General features: G+C 37.5%; 1 protein-coding gene across 1 annotated transcript in view; it reads left to right on the plus strand.

Moving 5' to 3' along the window:
• Positions 1 to 18,731, plus strand: part of HEATR5B (HEAT repeat containing 5B) — a 105,575-nt gene that overhangs the window by 26,352 nt on the left and 60,492 nt on the right. Inside the window, exons 15-19 of the mRNA XM_011935976.1 lie at positions 799 to 962; positions 1,653 to 1,828; positions 5,013 to 5,118; positions 9,449 to 9,639; positions 18,102 to 18,261. Of these exons, the coding sequence (XP_011791366.1) occupies positions 799 to 962; positions 1,653 to 1,828; positions 5,013 to 5,118; positions 9,449 to 9,639; positions 18,102 to 18,261 (797 nt within the window). The remainder of the gene's footprint in view (positions 1 to 798; positions 963 to 1,652; positions 1,829 to 5,012; positions 5,119 to 9,448; positions 9,640 to 18,101; positions 18,262 to 18,731) is intronic.

Consider the following 18,731-nt stretch of genomic DNA (forward strand, 5'->3'; position numbering starts at 1 on the left):
CCACCTCGCCCGGCTAGTTTTTTTGTATTTTTTTAGTAGAGACGGGGTTTCACCGCATTAGCCAGGATGGTCTCGATTTCCTGACCTCGTGATCCGCCCGTCTCGGCCTCCCAAAGTGCTGGGATTACAGGTTTGAGCCACCACACCCGGCCCAAAGTATGCACTTTTAATGCTTCCTATATATTGTAATATAGCCAATATGCTTCCTGTATATTGTGATATAGCCAATAATTCAAGGATCTGGAGGGAGAAATCAAATATTATATGAAATATTAATAGTAAATAAACCATTGATTTCTTTCTAGTATCATCATGCCCAGGAATTTTGGTGTGCTATGGTTCATTGTTTATACATTATTGGGCAATAAATAGTAAATAATCATCATATCACATTTAATATATTTAACATAAAGTATCTTTTTGTGTGTGTATGTTTGAGACAGGGTCTTGCTGTGTTGCAGAGGTTTGTCTCAATCTCTTAGGCTCAAGCAATCCTCCCGCCTCAGCCTACTGAGTAGCTGGGACTACAAGCATGCTATGGCGCACGCCTCTCTTTCCTCTATTTGAGTTTTTTGGTTATTTTAAATAATTTGGACAAAAAGACACAATACAGTATATGAAAGGAAGTACCATTATTGTGTATTAAAACCAGCATTTAAATAATAGATTTTTTTAAAGAAGAGAACAGAGACTTAATTATTTTATTCCTGTTGAACATGTTGCAGCTCTTTGTGGGCAATGATTATAATTTTCACAAAAATTACTCTTTTTAATCTGATCTGAAGTTCTGTTTTTTAGGATCTTTTAATGCACTTCTTAGAGAACTAGTAGCGGAATTCACTTTGACTGACAACTCAGCCAACACAACTACTTCCCTCCTCAGATCCCTCTGCCATTATGATGATAGTGTTCTTCTTGGTTCTTGGCTTCAGGAAACTGATCATAAATCAATTGAGGACCAGGTAATAAACCATACAGGGAAATGAAATACTGACTTAATCTGAAACAATGGTCCTATTACACATTATCACTTAAAAACAAAAGTGTATAGAAAGGTTTAATCCTTCAGTGTTCTTAGACACTTATAGATGGCATCCTGGTGGTAGTGAAAAAAGCTAAACAGGAAGAGTTAGAATTTGGCAAATTGTCTTTATTTAATATTCTTTGTATTTAGATACCTTGTGGTGGCTATGATAAAGATGAGTTTTAATTGGCTTTTTGGTTTTTGGTATTTTGTTTTAGTTTTATTTTGGGACAGGTTGGAAAGGAATAAGTTAGTAGGTTGAAGATTTAGAACTTTTGCCCACTGAATATATTATTTCTTATGTACTTTTTTAAAAGACTGATTAAAGCCCCATTTAAAATAATTGTTTGTGGGATTAAGTTATTGCTTATATTGTTCACGCAATAAGGTGGGTAGTGTAAACATGTTTTCAAATGAATAAAGCTTTTCTTAAAATTGTAGAAGGTGTAACGGATGATTTTTTAATGACCAAATTAACATTTTGGTCTGTTTTCAAATGTTTGGATCCAATCATTCTTTTTTTGTTGCCTTTTCTCCTTTTTCCTCTGCTGTAATCTTCATTCCTAATGTTTAATAAGTAGATTTCCTAAAGTAGATTTTGAATAATTTTTATTTCACTCTTTTGCAGCTCCAGCCAAACAGTGCATCAGGAAGTGGGGCTCTGGAACATGATCCTTCCTCCATTTATTTACGGATACCTGCTGGAGAAGCAGTACCTGGTCCCCTCCCTCTCGGAGTCTCAGTCATTGATGCCTCTGTGGCCCTTTTTGGTGTAGTGTTTCCTCATGTTTCTTATAAACACCGGTTAGTATAAAGTCAGTCAGGTAATTTTTGTTAAATACATATTATATTAAACAAAGAGTAGATTTTCTCATCCCAGTTAACTCTTCAATAAAGTGAGTTATTATAATACTTAAACAGTACTCTTACAGATTTACTAACATAAGTGACACATACATGATGAAAAAAATTGCATGCAAATTCCATATAATTTGAGACTGTATGTAAGATTTGACCCTGTGAACTAGCATCTGATATCCGTTCCATTGTGAACTGTGTATTCCTTAACAAAAGTTTCATTATATATGCTAGAAATGACAACTATTGGCAAAAAAAATGCATTATAATAGTTCATTTGATAGTTCATAAGTAGGTCTTGACTATATCTTTAATTAAAGACGTCAATTTGCTAAGCCTGTTGACTTTGTTGTTGAAGAAGTAAATGGGTGAAAATTCCACTCCCTAATAGCATTTGTGAGATGATTCAAGTCTAGAACTTGGAAACTAACATAATTGGTTCTTGTTGTAATAGAAGCATTTTGGTTTGCTATATTCTATATCCATAGACACTATTCCTAGCTTTAGTAGGCAGTTTGCATGTTGTGATTTTCCCAAAAGGAAAACAGAAATGAATACAAGACCATCACAGATAACTTAAAAGCTTTACAAAATTAAAATGCCTTAGAAATATTGTTGGGTCTGGTGTGGTGGCTTATGTCTGCAATCCCAGCACTTTGGGAGGCTAAGGCAAGAGAATTGCTTGAGGCCAGGAGTTTGAGACCAGCCTGGGAAACATAGTGAGACACTCATCTCTACAAAAATTACAAAATAAAAAATGTTTTTAATATGTAGGTTATTTGATTAATTGCTTTTTAATTTGAGGAGAAAAAATATATCTTTAAATATGTAGGTTACTTGATTAATTTTCATTTGAGGAGAAAAAAGTTTAAATATGAAACTTTACCCTACCTAAATATCTTTAAGAACATTTGGTTGCCACATAAATGTTAAATGATGTTAAAGGTGGAAGAATCTTATAAAGCATCTATTTTAACATTTTGGTTTTAAATCTTAAGGAACTCCATATCTAAGAGTTTTTGGTTTACCCAAGGTTATACAACTAGTTATGAAAGTTATAACTGAAATCCAGGATTATCTTAATTCTATATGATTGCTTTTATAGAATAAGATGAAGTATAAATAAATAAATTCTATTAAAAATATAAACATAATAACATAAATATCCACAGCAGGATAAGTGAATAAATAATAGAAAGTCCATTTGTGTAGAAACAATGTTTTGATAGAAGATGCTCATGATACAATGTAAATTAAAAAGGTAAAAAGCTATAAGTGATCCTACTTTGGTTTTTAACCAGCAGGCTGTGCAGCTTAATATATTTACTGCTGTTCTTAGTGCACTAAAGGTACTTACTTACTTTTTTTTTTTTTTTTTTGAGACGGAGTCTTGCTCTGTCACCCAGGCTGGAGTGCAGTGGCCGGATCTCAGCTCACTGCAAGCTCCGCCTCCCAGGTTTATGCCATTCTCCTGCCTCAGCCTCCCGAGTAGCTGGAACTACAGGCGCCCGCCACCTCGCCCGGCTATTTTTTTGTATTTTTTAGTAGAGACGGGGTTTCACCGTGTTAGCCGGGATGGTCTTGATCTCCTGACCTCGTGATCCGCCCGTCTCGGCCTCCCAAAGTGCTGGGATTACAGGCTTGAGCCACCGCGCCCGGCCCTTACTTACTTTTAAAAGTTTTTTAAAGCACATCAAAATGTGTGTGTATACACTTACATCTGAACCTATATCTTCATGTGAGTTTTGAAGAATGCTTTGACCTGAGACCTGTGGACTATTGTAAATTGAGCTTTAAATCCATAATTACAGCGACCTCAGGGAGATTTTATTACCAACTTTAGGTCATAATTGTCTTAGTACTAAATCCAACTTCCTTGGATTCTTTTGTTTCACATCATTTCTTTTTAGAAGAATACTATCTCACTCTCTTTTTATCAAATCTTCTGAAATGGGCCGGGTGTGGTGGCTCCCACTTGTAATCCCAGCACTTCGGGAGGCCAAAGTGGGCAGATCACCTGAGGTCAGGAGTTCAAGACCAATCTGGCCAACATGGTGAAATCCTGTCTCTACTAAAAATACAAAATTAGCTGGGTGTAGTGGTGAACACCTGTAGTCCCAGCTACTTAGGAGGCTGAGGCAGGAGAATCATTTGAACCCAGGAGGCAGAGGTTGCAGGGAGGCAAGATTGTACCATTGCACTCCAGCCTAGGCAGCAAGAGGAAAACTCTGTCTCCAAAAAAAAAGACAGGGCGTGGTGGCTCACGCCTGTAATCCCGTCACTTTGGGAGGCCAAGGTGCTCAGGGCGGATCACTTGAGGTCAGGAGTTTGAGACCAGCCTGAGCAACATGGAGAAACCCAGTCTCTACCAAAAATACAAAATTAGCCGGACGTGGTGGCACACGCCTGTAATCCCAGCTGCTCGGGAGGCTGAGGCAGGAGAATTGCTTGAACCTGAGAGGCGGAGATTGTGGTGAGCCAAGATCGTGCCATTGCACTCCAGCCTGGGCAACAAGACTCCGTCTCAAAAGAAAAAGAGAAAAATCATCTAAGGTGGCCATGGATTTTTTTTTTATAAACCGATTCTTTTTTTTGTGTTAATACAACAAACAATTCACTTCTGGTTTTTTACATTTTAAAAAGTTAGCCAAAGCTAAATCTTTTTTGAACTTTCTCGAAAGCTTTGGAGGCTAGGACATGAGGTACTATTCTGTCTAAGAGTATTTTTAAAAAACGAAAAAGAATTATACTACATTAAAAATTTTCTAACTTAAAAATCTTCCACAGACATACATAATTAATGATTGTTATCTGTACAAGAAACCTTGAGCATTTACTAGATGCTAGGTGCTTTGTTGGACACTGCTGTTAATGTTGAGGACCACTGCAATTATGACCTTATTTTGTTTATTGAAACTTAATATCTAGTCTCTTGTCTTGTTCCATTTAATAACCGCATGTCTGTATAATAATTTGGTAGAAGGAGATCTGATTTGGACTAGCTGTGGGAATGAAATAGAAAAGAGCATGGGAAATTATTTGCTAAACAATTAACTCATACTCTTCTTATCGGTTTTTGAGCCATATTGGAATAAAATTTGTCACTAATGTGATTTTTTTCTTGTTATAGATTACAAATGTTGGATCACTTTGCTGAATGTGTTAAACAAGCTAAAGGTGTTCGCCAGCAGGCTGTGCAGCTTAACATATTTACTGCTGTTCTTAGTGCACTAAAGGTATTTACTTTTAAAACGTGCTATTCTGAGGCCGGGTGCGGTGGCTCAAGCCTGTAATCCCAGCACTTTGGGAGGCCGAGACGGGCGGATCACGAGGTCAAGAGATCGAGACCATCCTGGCTAACACGGTGAAACCCCGTCTCTACTAAAAATGCAAAAAAATTAGCCGGGCATGGCGGGGAGCACTTGTAGTCCCAGCTACTTGGGAGGCTGAGGCAGGAGAATGGTGTGAACCCGGGAGGCGGAGCTTGCAGTGAGCCGAGATCGCGCCACTGCACTCCAGCCTGGGCGACTGAGCGAGACTCCGTCTCAAAAAAAAATAAAAAATAAAAATAAAACGTACTATTCTGAAATAAGATTTTAATTAATGCATTTAATAAGCCAGATATAGCAAGATTATTATAATGTTTATATGTATATCACTTGGTAACTATGCCTTTATATTAGCTTAATTAAATCACTTGAAACTTTATGTTAAGGCTCGGTGTAGTTAAATAAGTGTTTTATATTTTAATGTTGTTAAAGTTTATGTTTCAGTTTGAACTTCAGATTTTACAAGTGCCAATAAATTCTTTCAGAATTTTCGAAGATGTTTGATGAATGAAATCTGATATTCTACTGAAGGTTAAATAAATAGAACTGAAGCTTAATTTGTGGTTTAGGCCATAAATCATGTGAGGCAGTGTTATATAGTTGAAAGAATGTTGCATTTAGAGATTGTGTTGTAGTTAAGCTGCTGTAGGTTTGTGTCCAGAGTAATTTCCTTAACCTTTTTTAACTTTTTTTGAATTGTAGTTTCTACAGGTATGAAGTAGAATACAGTAGTCCCTTCCTTATCCACAGTTTTGCTTTCTGCAGTTTCAGTTACCTATGGTCAACTGTGGTTTGAAAATACTTTAAATGGAATAATTTATAAGTTTTCAGTTGTGCACCATTCTGAGTAGCATGATAAAATCTTGTACTGCCCTGCTTCATCTTGCCCTGTCCTGCCTAGGACGAAAATCATCTCATTGTCCAGTGATTCCACACTTTCTGCCCTACCTGTCTGCTAGTCACTTAGTCACCATCTGTCTCAGTTATCTGATGGGCTGCTGCGGTATGGCAGCACGTATGTTCAGGTAACCCTTATTTTACTTTATACTGGCCCCAAAGTGCAGAAGTAATGATTCTGGCAATTTGGATATGCCAAAGGGAAGCTGTAAAGTGCTTCCTTTAAGTGAAAAAGAGAAAGTTCTCAAGAAGGAAAGAAATAATATGTGCCAAAATTGCTGAGATCTACAGGAAGGACAAGTCTTCTGTCTGAAATTGTGAAGAAGGAAAGAGGAATTTGTGTTAGTTTTGCTGTCCCATTGCAAATTACAAATATTATGGCCACGGTATGTGGTAAGTGCCTAGTGAAAATGGAAAAGGCATTAAGTTTGTGAGTAGAAGACATGAACAGAAACAAGTTCCCATTGACAGCAATCAGGTTCCTAATCCCATGGTCAGACATCCAAGGTGGTCCTTGGAATGTGTCCCAGAGGGGACCACTGTTACAAATATTTTGCCTATCTCACGGAGTTCATGCATCATACTAGGCACTCTATCATAACATATTTGAATACTTTTTATATTATTTAGCGCTAAACTTAAAGTATTGTTTTAAAGTAAAATGGTAACAAATATGTGTTTGCATGAGCATGTCTTAAGTCAGGCTTAAGACATGCTCATTAATCAATGCCTATATATATCCCTTTTCTCTGATGTTTACAAAACCTTAAGTCATGTTTTGTAAACATCAGGGGAAAAGGATATATATAGGCATTGATTATAGAAATAAAGGTTGGCCGGGCGCGGTGGCTCAAGCCTGTAATCCCAGCACTTTGGGAGGCCGAGACGGGCGGATCACGAGGTCAGCAGATCGAGACCATCCTGGCTAACACGGTGAAACCCCGTCTCTACTAAAAAATACAAAAATCTAGCCAGGCGAGGTGGCGGGCGCCTGTAGTCCCAGCTACTTGGGAAGCTGAGGCAGGAGAATAGCTTAAACCCGGGAGGCGGAGCTTGCAGTGAGCTGAGATCCGGCCACTGCACTCCAGCCTGGGCGACAGAGAGAGACTCCGTCTCAAAAAAAAAAAAAAAGAAATAAAGATTTGGGGCCGGGCACGGTGGTAATCCCAGCACTTTGGGAGGCCAAGGCGGGGGGGTATCACCTGAGGTCAAGAGTTTGAGACCAACCTGGCCAACATGGTGAAACCCCATCTCTACTAAAAATACAAACATTAGCCAGGCATGGTGTCAGGTGCCTGTAATCCCAGCTACCAGGGAGGCTGAGACAGGAGAATCACTTAAACCTGGGAGGCGGAGGTTGCAATGAACCGAGATCATGCCATTGCACTCCGGCCTGGGGAACAGAGCAAGACTCTCTCTCAGAAAAAAAAAAAAAAAAATACAGGTTTGGACCATTTATATAACCATTAGTATATACTCTATGAAGAGACCGTCGACTAATTTGGACCTGTGAGTTTTTTAAAAAAGGAATGGGGTGGTCATGGTCTCCTTTAGTGATTGGGAGAATGGTGAACCAACTGTAATGTTGCTGTACCGATTACACTTTTCTTCATAGATATGCTAATGCCTCTGTTGTAGTTAACATTTTCCCCATGCAATGTGACATAGATTTTTGGTCTCAAATAAGTAAATTAAGTTCCAGGGTGGTAAGTACAGTGAGAACAAAGAGAGTGACATTTAATATGATGAACAAACTACTTCAACATTCAGTTACTGATTATTTTTACAATTTTTTTTTTTTTTTTGAGATGGAGTTTCACCCTGTTGCCAGGCTGGAGTGCAGTGGTGTGATCTCGGCTCACTACAACCTCCGCCTCCTGGGTTCAAGCGATTCTCCTGCCTCAGCCTCCCGAGTAGCTGGGATTACAGGCACACACCATCATGCCCAGCTAATTTTTGTATGTTTAGCAGAGATGGGGTTTCACCATTTTGGCCAGGATGGTCTCAATCTCCTGACCTCATGATCCACCCCCCTTGGCTTCCCAAAGTGCTGGGATTACAGGCGTGAGCCACTGCACCTGGCCACCTCATTTGTTTTTTATTTTATTTTGTTTTGTTTTGTTTTGTTTTGTTTTGTTTTTTTGGAGACGGAGTCTCGCTCTGTCGCCAAGCTGGAGTGCAGTGGTGTGATGTCGACTCACTGCAGTCTCATCTCCGCCTCCCAGGTTCAGGCGATTCTCCTGCCTCAGTCTCCTGAGTAGCTGGGATTACAGGCACATGCAGCCACACCCAGCTAATTTTTTTTTTTTGTATTTTTAGAAGAGACAGGGTTTCACCATGTTGGCCAGGATGGTCTCAATCTCCTGATGGCCAGGATGGTCTCAATCTCCTGACCTCATGATCTCCCCACCTTGGCCTCCCAAAGTACTGGGATTATAGGTGTGAGCAACCACACCCGGCCTCATTTTGTTTTTAGATATATGTTGATTACACTGTTTAAGTCATATAATTGTCTTCTGTGAAATTTTTATATAAACTATTCAAAGTTTCATACTCATCAAGAGTTTTCCTCTTTCCAAATATTTGCTGTTGATTCTGAAATCACTTTTTTGTTAAAGATGTCTTAAAAGATAGAACCAATCCGTTTAATGGTTTGTGCTCTATTTCATAACAGGTGAAATAGGAGAATGTTTCCTTAGAGTGATAAATTTCAGTTAAATAATGGTTGATTTAGTAATACAGTGTCCTTAATATATGTAAGCAACTTTTAAGTACTAGTCTTTGAATAGAGACACTCTTTGCAATTAGGGAGTGTTTTATAGATCATATTCTGAAATCGTATTTAGGAAAGTAATTACCATGAATTTAACAGTTATAGATTCTAGGCATTAGTACATACATGTGAAAATTTACTGAAGACAATAACTTATGAAGATGTATGTATATTTTAGAAAGATTGCAGCATGTATTTTTCCTTTATTTGATATGAATTGCAACGCCAGGTGTGCCTATAATCCCAGCACGTTAGGAGGCTCAGGCAGGAGGACTGCTTGAGCTCAGGAGTTTGAGACCAGCCTGGGCAACATAGTAAGACCCTGTCTCTACAAAAAAATTTTTAAAAATTAGCCCAGCAGGCTAATTTTTAGCAGGCACGCACCTACAGTCCCAGTTACTCAGGAGGCTGAGGTAAGAGGATTGCTTAAGCTCAGAAGGTCGAGGCTGTAGTGAGCAGTGATTGTGCCGCTGCACTCCAGCCTGGGCAAGGGAGCAAGACCTTGCTTTAAAAAAAAAAAAATCATGAATTATGGATTGCTGTCTTTTTTTTTTTTTTTTAATGTAGGGCTTAGCTGAAAACAAAAGTACTTTAGGACCTGAGGAAGTTCGTAAATCTGCTCTAACACTGGTTATGGGTGCTCTGGACAACCCAAACCCCATCTTACGTTGTGCGGCAGGGGAAGCTCTTGGAAGAATGGCTCAGGTGGTTGGAGAAGCAACTTTTATTGCTAGAATGGCCCAATATAGCTTTGACAAGTAAGTGAGTTTCTTTACTAACAAGTTTCATATGTAGCCAAAGATGTCTTTTAAATAATAATTAACTGGAGTATATGTTTTCCACATGGTATATAACGTGATAATATTTTGTGGGTTTTTTTGTAATGATGTCAATTTTTAATTTAGCAGTTGATTCAACTCTAGAATCTGGGAAAGTTGTAATATGTTAAATACTTTCTGTGTGGAGAGGGCTTCTAATCCGGCTCTTGAATGTTACTTAATGGAATCAAGAAAAATGTTAATAAGGACTTCTCTCAGTTATGTGTATTCACTGAAGAGATCCTCTGAAGTCATTGTCTCTTCTCCCTGCCTTTCCTTGTCCCTCTTTATTCTTTCTGCTAATTATCCACTTTTTGGGATAAGCCATTCTTTTTCTAACTGCTACCAAGTTTTCCTCTTAAATTATGACTGAAACAGAATAGTTAAGCATCAAGTTTTAAGGATTTACTTACATGTTAATTATAAAGAGTGATCTCAGAGACCCAAATAAGTATCATTAAGATGATGAGTTGCAGTTATTAGTGACTGTCGAGTTGTTAATCAAGTACATAAGTAGAGAAATTAAAAATCAAGGATTGTCAAGAGTTAACACTGTGTTATGTAAATTATATCATTCTTAGCTATCATGTATATATTATTAAATATACCAAACTACATCATGATCATTAATAAAAGAGAAAGAGTACGAAGCAGTGGCTATGAAGTAGTAGTCCTGAAGAATATGTATTTGCTGAATTATTGCATATCTGTAAATAGCTTTCCTTGTCTTGACTTGTGAATGGCAATTTGATTGGTTATTCGATAATCCCCTAATGCACTAAGGATAATATGAGCAGGCAGAAAACAGTTAAAATATAACCAGACACTTAATCTTCTGCAGAATGATTGCTGCTATTTTCTAGCAATAGATTAGTTTTCCTCTTTCCAAATATTTTCCATTGATTATGAAATAGCTTTTTATTAAAGATTTATTAAAAGATAGAAACAATCTTAGTTATCCATTTAATGTTTTGTGCTCTGTTTATAACAGGTGAAGTAGGAGTATGTTTCTTTAGAAAGCTCTTGAAGGATATCTTTTTTTTAATTACAAGGAGTTTTATTTTGTATGTCCTTGGCCTGGCGCATTGTCTTCTGCCTGTAATCCCAGCACTTTGGGAGACTGAGGTGGGTGGATCACTTGAGCCCAAGAATTCTGGATCAGCCTGGGCAATATGGTGAAACCCTGTCTCTACAAAACATACAGAAATTAGCTGGGCATGGTTGCCTGTACCTGTAGTCCCATCTACTTGGGAGGCTGAGATGGGAGGATCGCTTGAGCCTGGGAGGTGGAGGTTGCAGTGAGCCAAGATCATGCCATTACTCTCCATCCTGGGTGACAGAGCAAGACTCTGTCTCAAAAAAAAAAAAGTATGTGTCCTCAATATCTGTAGGATACTGTATTTAGTTTGTACTTTGAAACACAAGGGCATTTCATTTATTCATACCTGCCCAATTTAGTGGTTTACAAGTATTATCAGTGCTTGCCTTCATTATCTTTTTCAAATCCTTAATTGTGATCTAAAATAATTATTATGAAGATTTTGTTACTCATTTTTTCACATTTTATTTAAAACTGGGATTTTTCTTAAATTCTGTATGAAATGTCGTAATATTTGGCAGCATTTTAATTCTTTTATGCTGCTATGTAAAGTAATGGTACATTTTTAAAAACTATGGTGTCTTAGATTTGGCAGAATCTGGCTGTATTTTGGAAAAACTTGTCTTTCACAGCCTCATTATATTAGACTGTTTTCATCAACATCATCTCTTGCTGATATAATATCTGACTGTGAAACGCTAAAATCACCTATCGCTACAGGTCCGTCATCGATATTTGCACATTGAAATCTTATGCTAACTTAGCATTAACACAGAAATTCACAGAAATTAAAATAGGAATCATTCTGTAAACCAACCTAAGGAAGTCAATAGGGAGTACCTTTCAATTGCTTAAGACCCAGTTCGGATAAAAATAAAAATCTTTGATAGTTGAATTTATTTCCATTCAATTGAAAGTCACTTTGAGACCTCTGAGAAATGTATATTCTTATATCTCAGATTATTTACTGTGAATAGATGATTATCACTGTGAACATTGATTCTACTTTGTAGTTCACTAAACTGTTACTTTTTGAGAAATAATAACACAAAGGTAACTTTCTAATCTGTATAATGTTTTAGAATTCACAGATTGCATTTATTCTTAACTTCTTTATTCCTCAAAACAACTGCTCTTTAGTAATAATAATAATTTCACTTAGATAAAGAAATGGAGGCTTAGAGAGGTAAAGATTACTTACCCAAGGATAGATATATGTTAGAAATACTGTTACGGATAGACCTAGTTTACTTCATTCATTGCTACTTTTCTTTTTTGGTTTTTTCTTTTTTTTTGAGATGGGATCCTGCTGTGTTGCCCAGGTTGATCTCAAACTCCTTGGCTAAAGCAGCCCTCTCACCTCAGCCTCTTGAGTAGTTGGGATTTCAGGAGGGACACACCACACCCAGCTTCTTTTTTTTTTTCTTTTTTGAGATGAAGTCTGGTTCTGTCACAGGTGTGATCTTGGCTCACTACAACCTCTACCTCCCAGCTTCAAGTCATTCTCCTTCCTTAGCCTCCCATGTAGCTGGGATTACAGGTACATGCCACCATGCCTGGCTAATTTTTGTATTTTTAGGAGAGACAGCATTTCACCATGTTGACCAGGCTAGTCTCGAACTCCTGACCTTAGGTGATCCACCCACCTCGGCCTCCCAAAGGGCTGGGATTACAACCATGAGCCACTGCACCCAGCCTGCCACATTTCTTAACATCTGTTCTGTGACAGCACTTAGAATTTTCTGTTGTTTACAGTAGGCAAACTGGCCAACTAGAGTCTTGGGGATGATTATTCATCTCTCGATTGTTTTTTTTTTTTTTGAGACTGAGTCGTACTCTGTCACGCAGGCTGGAGTGCAATGGTGCAATCTCAGCTCACTGCAACCCTCCGCCTCCTGGGTTCAAGTGATTCTTGTGCCTCAGCTTCCTGAGTAGCTGGGATTATAGGCAACCGCCACCACGCCCAGCTAAGTTTTGTATTTTTAGTAGAGATGGAGTTTCATCACGTTGGCCAGGCTGGTCTTCAACTCCTGACTTCAAATGATCCACCCACCTTCGCCTCCCAAAATGCTGCGATTACAGGCATGAGCCACTGCGCCTGGCCCATCTCAACCTTTTTTTTTTTTTTTTTTTAGTAGAGACGGGGTTTCACCGTGTTAGCCAGGATGGTCTCGATCTCCTGACCTCGTGATCCACCCGTCTTGGCCTCCCAAAGTGCTGGGATTACAGGCTTGAGCCACCACGCCCGGCCTCGACTTTTATGAGGTTGTCAGAAGTCTGGTTGTGGATAGCTTATTGAGAGTTTTAATAAAGTTTTGAAAATACAACCAAAATTGCTTTTTAGGCTGCTTTGTTAATTTAGTTGCTTTATTCTTAGTAGTATTTTGTTCTGTTTTCTAATAGTAGTTGACTGTACTGGTGCGTGATTATGAGTCATAGTATTTTATGGCTTAAAAAAGTATTCTTTCATAGCTCCTTTTATTTGCTCCTTTCCATTGTTTAAAATGAGGTTTACATGTTAGCTTCATTTCAAATCTCTATATTACTAGTTAAATATAAACAAAATGATGAAATCTGTTCTTTCAGATACACATTAAAAGAATATACAGGACTTTCACTGCCATTAATGGTGGAGTAACAGGGACTATATTTACCCTTGTGTCTTAAAATGCTAGAAAAACAGATAAATAAAACAACAGTTTTGAGACATTGGACAACAGCCAGCATAGGACAGTGATTCCTAGGGATGGGAAAGAAACAAAGGGAACACTAACATTGCTCCAGATTACTGCTTGAAGAAAGTTTCCAGGCTTAAGTACAGAAATAGGAAACCCAAACTTGAGGAGAGAGCATTTGCAATTTGGGGAGGCAAGGTAGCTAGAACGTGTAAGGTGGAATAACAGAGAGGAGAGAGCTGCACAGGGAGAGAGCTGTGAACAGAAGGGTCATCTAAAGTCTTTGGCTGAATACTGATATGTGCAAGAATACAAGGAAACTACCCAAGACCAGGGAAAAAACCACCAAAAGGGAATAGGTGAAACAGTGTTCAGAACTCACAGGGCTGAGAATATTTCGTGTTCCCACTATTCAGAATAGAAAGACCTCCTGAGGTGAAGCCCTCAGAACAATATTGCTTCAGTAATGGGAGCACTGTCCCTGACCCACCCTAAAAAAGCTTAAAAGCAAACCTTGAGAAAATGAAACTGATTCTTAGTAGTAGCTTAACTATATCCCAGAACAAAACTCAGCAGTATTTAAAGGAATACAATAAATGGAGCAACTCAGCATTGTAAAATTCACAGTATCCTGTGTCCAATCAAAAATTACCAGACACATAAAGAAGCAGAAGGATAAGAACTCTTACTTGGAGAAAACATCAATCGATAGAAACAGGCCCAGAAATGAAAAAAAAAAAAATTAGCAAAAAAGAATATTAAAAGAGCTATTGTAAAAATGCTTTACATTTTCAAGGAAGTACAGGAAAACCTAAGCATGATATGAGAAAAAGAATTTGTAAAAACAGCCCAAAGGAAACTTCTAGAAGTGTAAAATGTGTGTGTGAAATGAAAAAATACACTGGATAGGATTTACAGAGGATTAGACAATGATGTAGGAAACAACAGGTCAGTCAGCTGTATTTGTGTATTGACATCTTACCCCAGCTTAGAATTAAGACTGAAATTCACAGAAATTGAGAAAAGAATCATTCCAGTGATGTTGAAGACATAGAAACTATCAAAAATGTGGCTTAGAGAGAAAAAAGACTGGAATTAAAAATGAACAGAGTCTGAGTGACTTCTGGGACCAATATCAAGCTATGTAACGTTCATATAATTGAAATCTCAGCAAAGGGTAGGTCAGGAACTCTCAGACATTGCCAGTAGAAATGCAGAATGACACTTTGGAAGATCGTTTGATGGTTTCTTATAAACGTGAATATACACTTCTGTTTCGCCTAGCTGTTCTACTTCTAGGTATTTACCTAAGAGAAATGAAAATGTGCGTGCATAGAAACACTTGTACTCAAACTTTTATAGTAGCTTTATTTATGAGAGCCAGAAACTGGAAAGTATCCACAATTATCGATGGTTGAATAGATAAATAGTGATGTATTCATAAATGAAATATTGCTCAGCTAGATAAAAAGAGCAAACTACTTATACAATAAATTGGATGAATCTTAAAAGCATTATTCTATGTGAAAGAATCCAGACCCCAAAGACTAGGTACTGTCTGATTTCATTTGTATGAAACTGTATAAAAGGTAAAACTATAGTGATAGAAGACAGATCAATGGTTGCCAGGAGTTGGGGGAAGAAATATGACAACAAAGGGACCTAAGGCAACTTTTTGTGGTGATGAAAATGTCCTATATCTTGTGTTGTCCGTATGGCAGCCACTACCCACATACGACTGTTGAGCAATTGAAATGCATTTTGCCCAAATTGATACACACTATGAGTGTGTAATACATATTGGATTTTGAAGACTTAGTTCAAAAAAAGAATGTAAAATATCTCAATGATTTGGTATATTGATTACATCTTGATATTTTAATATTTTGGATATATTGAGTTAAATAAAATTTATTGAGATTGATTTCAAGACAGGAGGATCACTTGAGGCCAGGCGTTTGAGACCAGCCTGAACACTAAAACCTTCAATTCTGTTAAAAAATCATAATAATTTCACCTGTTTCCTTTTTGTATTCTGGAGTGTGGTGACTAGAATATTTTGAATTACATATGTGACTTCTATTAGGGACTTCAAAAAGTTCTTGGAATAATAGAATGAAAAGGTACAAGTAAAAAATATAAACTTTTTTCTTGACATAAGCTCCATCAGGTTCAAGACACTTGTAAGTGATGATACCAGCCGTTTAGTTCATCCCTAGATAACTGAGAATCCTGGGAATTTAACCATGTCAATGAAGTCTTTTTGGCATTATTAGCTGAAGAAAAATGAGCACGCTTTGAATATTTTTTTTAAGATTAGGAAACAAACAAACAAAAAGTCATAAGAAGCCAAATCAGGACCATAAAGTGGTTGTCTAATGACTTTCCACTGAAACTCTTGCAGAATTGCCCTTGGAGAAGAACTCTCTAGTGAAGCTTTCCCAGTCATTTTTTCGCTAAAGCTTTGGCTAACTTTCTCAAAACACTTTTATAATGAGCAGATGCTATTGTTCTTTGGCCCTCTAGAAAATCAAGCAGCAAAATGTATTAAGCATTCCAAAAAACTGTTGCCATGAACTTTGCTCTTAACTAGTCCACTTTTGCTTTGACTGAACCACTTTTACCTCTTGGTGTCTGTTGATTTGATTGTGCTTTGTGTCAGGTTCTTACTGTTACAGTCATGTTCCATCTCCTGTTACAGTTCTTGAAAGAAATGCTTCAGGATCTTGATCTCACTTGTTTAAAATTACCATTGAAAGTTCTGCCTTGTCTGCAGCTGATTTGGGTAGAACAGTTTTGGCACACATCAAGTGGAAAGTTTGCTCAGCTTGAGCAGTTAGAATTATGTTAGCTGAACCAGTTGAGATATGTATGTTGTTGGCTGTTATTTCTGCTGTTAATCATCAATACTCTTCAGTTAGGGCACAGATAAGATGCATTCTGCATTATTTTCTCTCAAATTGATGGGTGTGGTCTTCAGCTGTTGGACTTCATCTTCAACATTATCTCATTCCTTCTCTTCTTTTTTTTGAGACAGAGTCTCACTCTGTCACCCAGGCTGGAGTGCAGTGGCGTGATCACAACTCACTACAACCTCTGCCTCCTTGGTTCAAGTGATTCTCCTGCCTCAGCCTCTGAAGTAGCTGAGATTACAGGCATGACGTGCCACCATACTCAGCTGTTTTTGTATTTTTAGAAGAGACAGGGTATCACCATGTTGGCCAGGCTGGTCATGAACTCCTGGCCTCGAGTGATCCACCCGCCTTGGCCTCCCAAAGTGCTGGGATTACAGCTGTGAGCCACTGTGCCCAGCCTGCCTCATCTCTTCTTAAAACGAGGTATTCATTTTCATTTGCTGATATCTTTGAGAGCCTTGTCCCCACAAACTTTCATAAAGCATTGGTGATTTCACCATTCTTCCACCCAAGCTTCACCATAAATTTGATCTTTGTTATTACTTCAGCTTTAGCAGAATTTATGTTGCTCTGATAGGGGCACTTTTCAAACTGATGTCTTATCCTTCTTAGTGCCTAAAACTAGATCCTGTTCAAATGTGTTATAACAAGTTAGTACAAGTTTGTTTTGGTACCCCAAAATATTGAAATCCATGTATACTTCTTGCATAATGCGTAGTTTCCATGAACTTTTTGAAGACCCCTCATATTCATCTTGAACATCCCTGTTCTAATGATTATGCCGTGGTTACATACTGTATACTTATCAAAACTCATTAAATTGTATATTTTATATACATTTAAAATGTAATTGTATACCTGAAGTTGGTGCATATTGTATATGAGTCTCAAAGCTTGTTTTTTAAAGTAATGTTCATCTCCTTTTATGTATTTGAATTCATTTAAAATATATTTCACAAAGAAAAAAGATTGACCTTTTTAAAAGAGGTTCAAATCATAATTATAGGGTATTTCTTAAGTGTAAAATATTTTATGTAATACTGTGAATACAAATACCTTTTTACTATTTTTAAAACCAAACCTAAAAGTTATTATTTTATTTTTTAAAAATATAAAAATTTTTCAAATAAGTCTTGGCTTTTCAAGGAATAATTAATATTAAAAATGAGTTGTCAGATTTTCTCTAAAATTAAAATAGACTTTATTCAGTCAAATGTATGTTTTTAACCAATTATTATTATTATTATTATTATTGAGACAGGGTCCTGCTCTGTCACCCAGGCTGGAGTGCAGTGGCGTGATCACAGCTCACTGCAGCCTCAACCTCTCAGGCTCAAGCAGTCCTTTCACTTCAGCCTCCCTACTAGCTGGGCCTATAGGCATGCACTGCCATGCCTGATTAAGTTTTTAATTTTTTTTTGGAAATGGGATTTTGCCATGTTAGCCAGACTGGTCTCCAACTCCTGGGCTCAAGTGATCCACCGGCCTCAGCCTCTCAAAGTGCTGGGATTACAGTCATGAGCCATCACACCCAGCTGCAGTTATTTTAAATTGAAGTTCTAACTCCTGTTAGGGAGTAGAGAGAGAAAGAAGTAATTGATTGTAATCTTTTCTTATTTCCCCAATAATTCCCTGTTTCTGTGTGACTTATAAGGTTGTTGTTTTTATAGAGAAATAGCAAAATCAGTTCTTGAAGCATAATCTTTTTTTCAGGTTGAAATCGGCTCGAGATGTTGTATCTAGGACTGGTCATTCATTGGCTCTTGGTTGTTTGCATCGTTATGTTGGTGGAATAGGCTCAGGACAACATCTGAAGACCAGTGTCAGCATTTTATTGGCTCTAGCACAAGATGGGACATCCCCTGAAGTCCAGGTATAATATTAATTGATTTTTTTATTACAAAAGTTTAGAAAATTTTTGGAAAATTATTTGCTCTGTAAAATAAAAATGACTGTGGTAAGTTGTTAGGACAAATGTATTAGGGTTTGTTTTTGTAATAGTGCACAGCAAGATTTTGTTTATCAGCCTAGTCTTAAAGTCTGTCTTATTCTGAGAATTTCACCCATTCACGTACATTCCTTCAAACATATTTTCTTTTTATTATTATTCTATGTACTTGTTTCCTCTTTTTTTTGAATTTCCTTAGATTTGTTAGATTGATCAAGTTATTTTTTTAAATAACCATCCTTCTCTGTCTTCCTGTAGTACTCCAACCTAGGTCCTGGGTCATTGGCTGAATCTTCATGTGGACCCTTTGAATATTTTGTTTTTGTTGTTTCTTTTTAGACATTATTATACTTAAGTAAATATAACTACAGTGAAGATGGAGAGTGTGTGTGAAA

Source organism: Colobus angolensis, unplaced genomic scaffold, assembly GCF_000951035.1.
Source record: "Colobus angolensis palliatus isolate OR3802 unplaced genomic scaffold, Cang.pa_1.0 Scaffold15, whole genome shotgun sequence".
NCBI lineage: Eukaryota > Metazoa > Chordata > Mammalia > Primates > Cercopithecidae > Colobus > Colobus angolensis.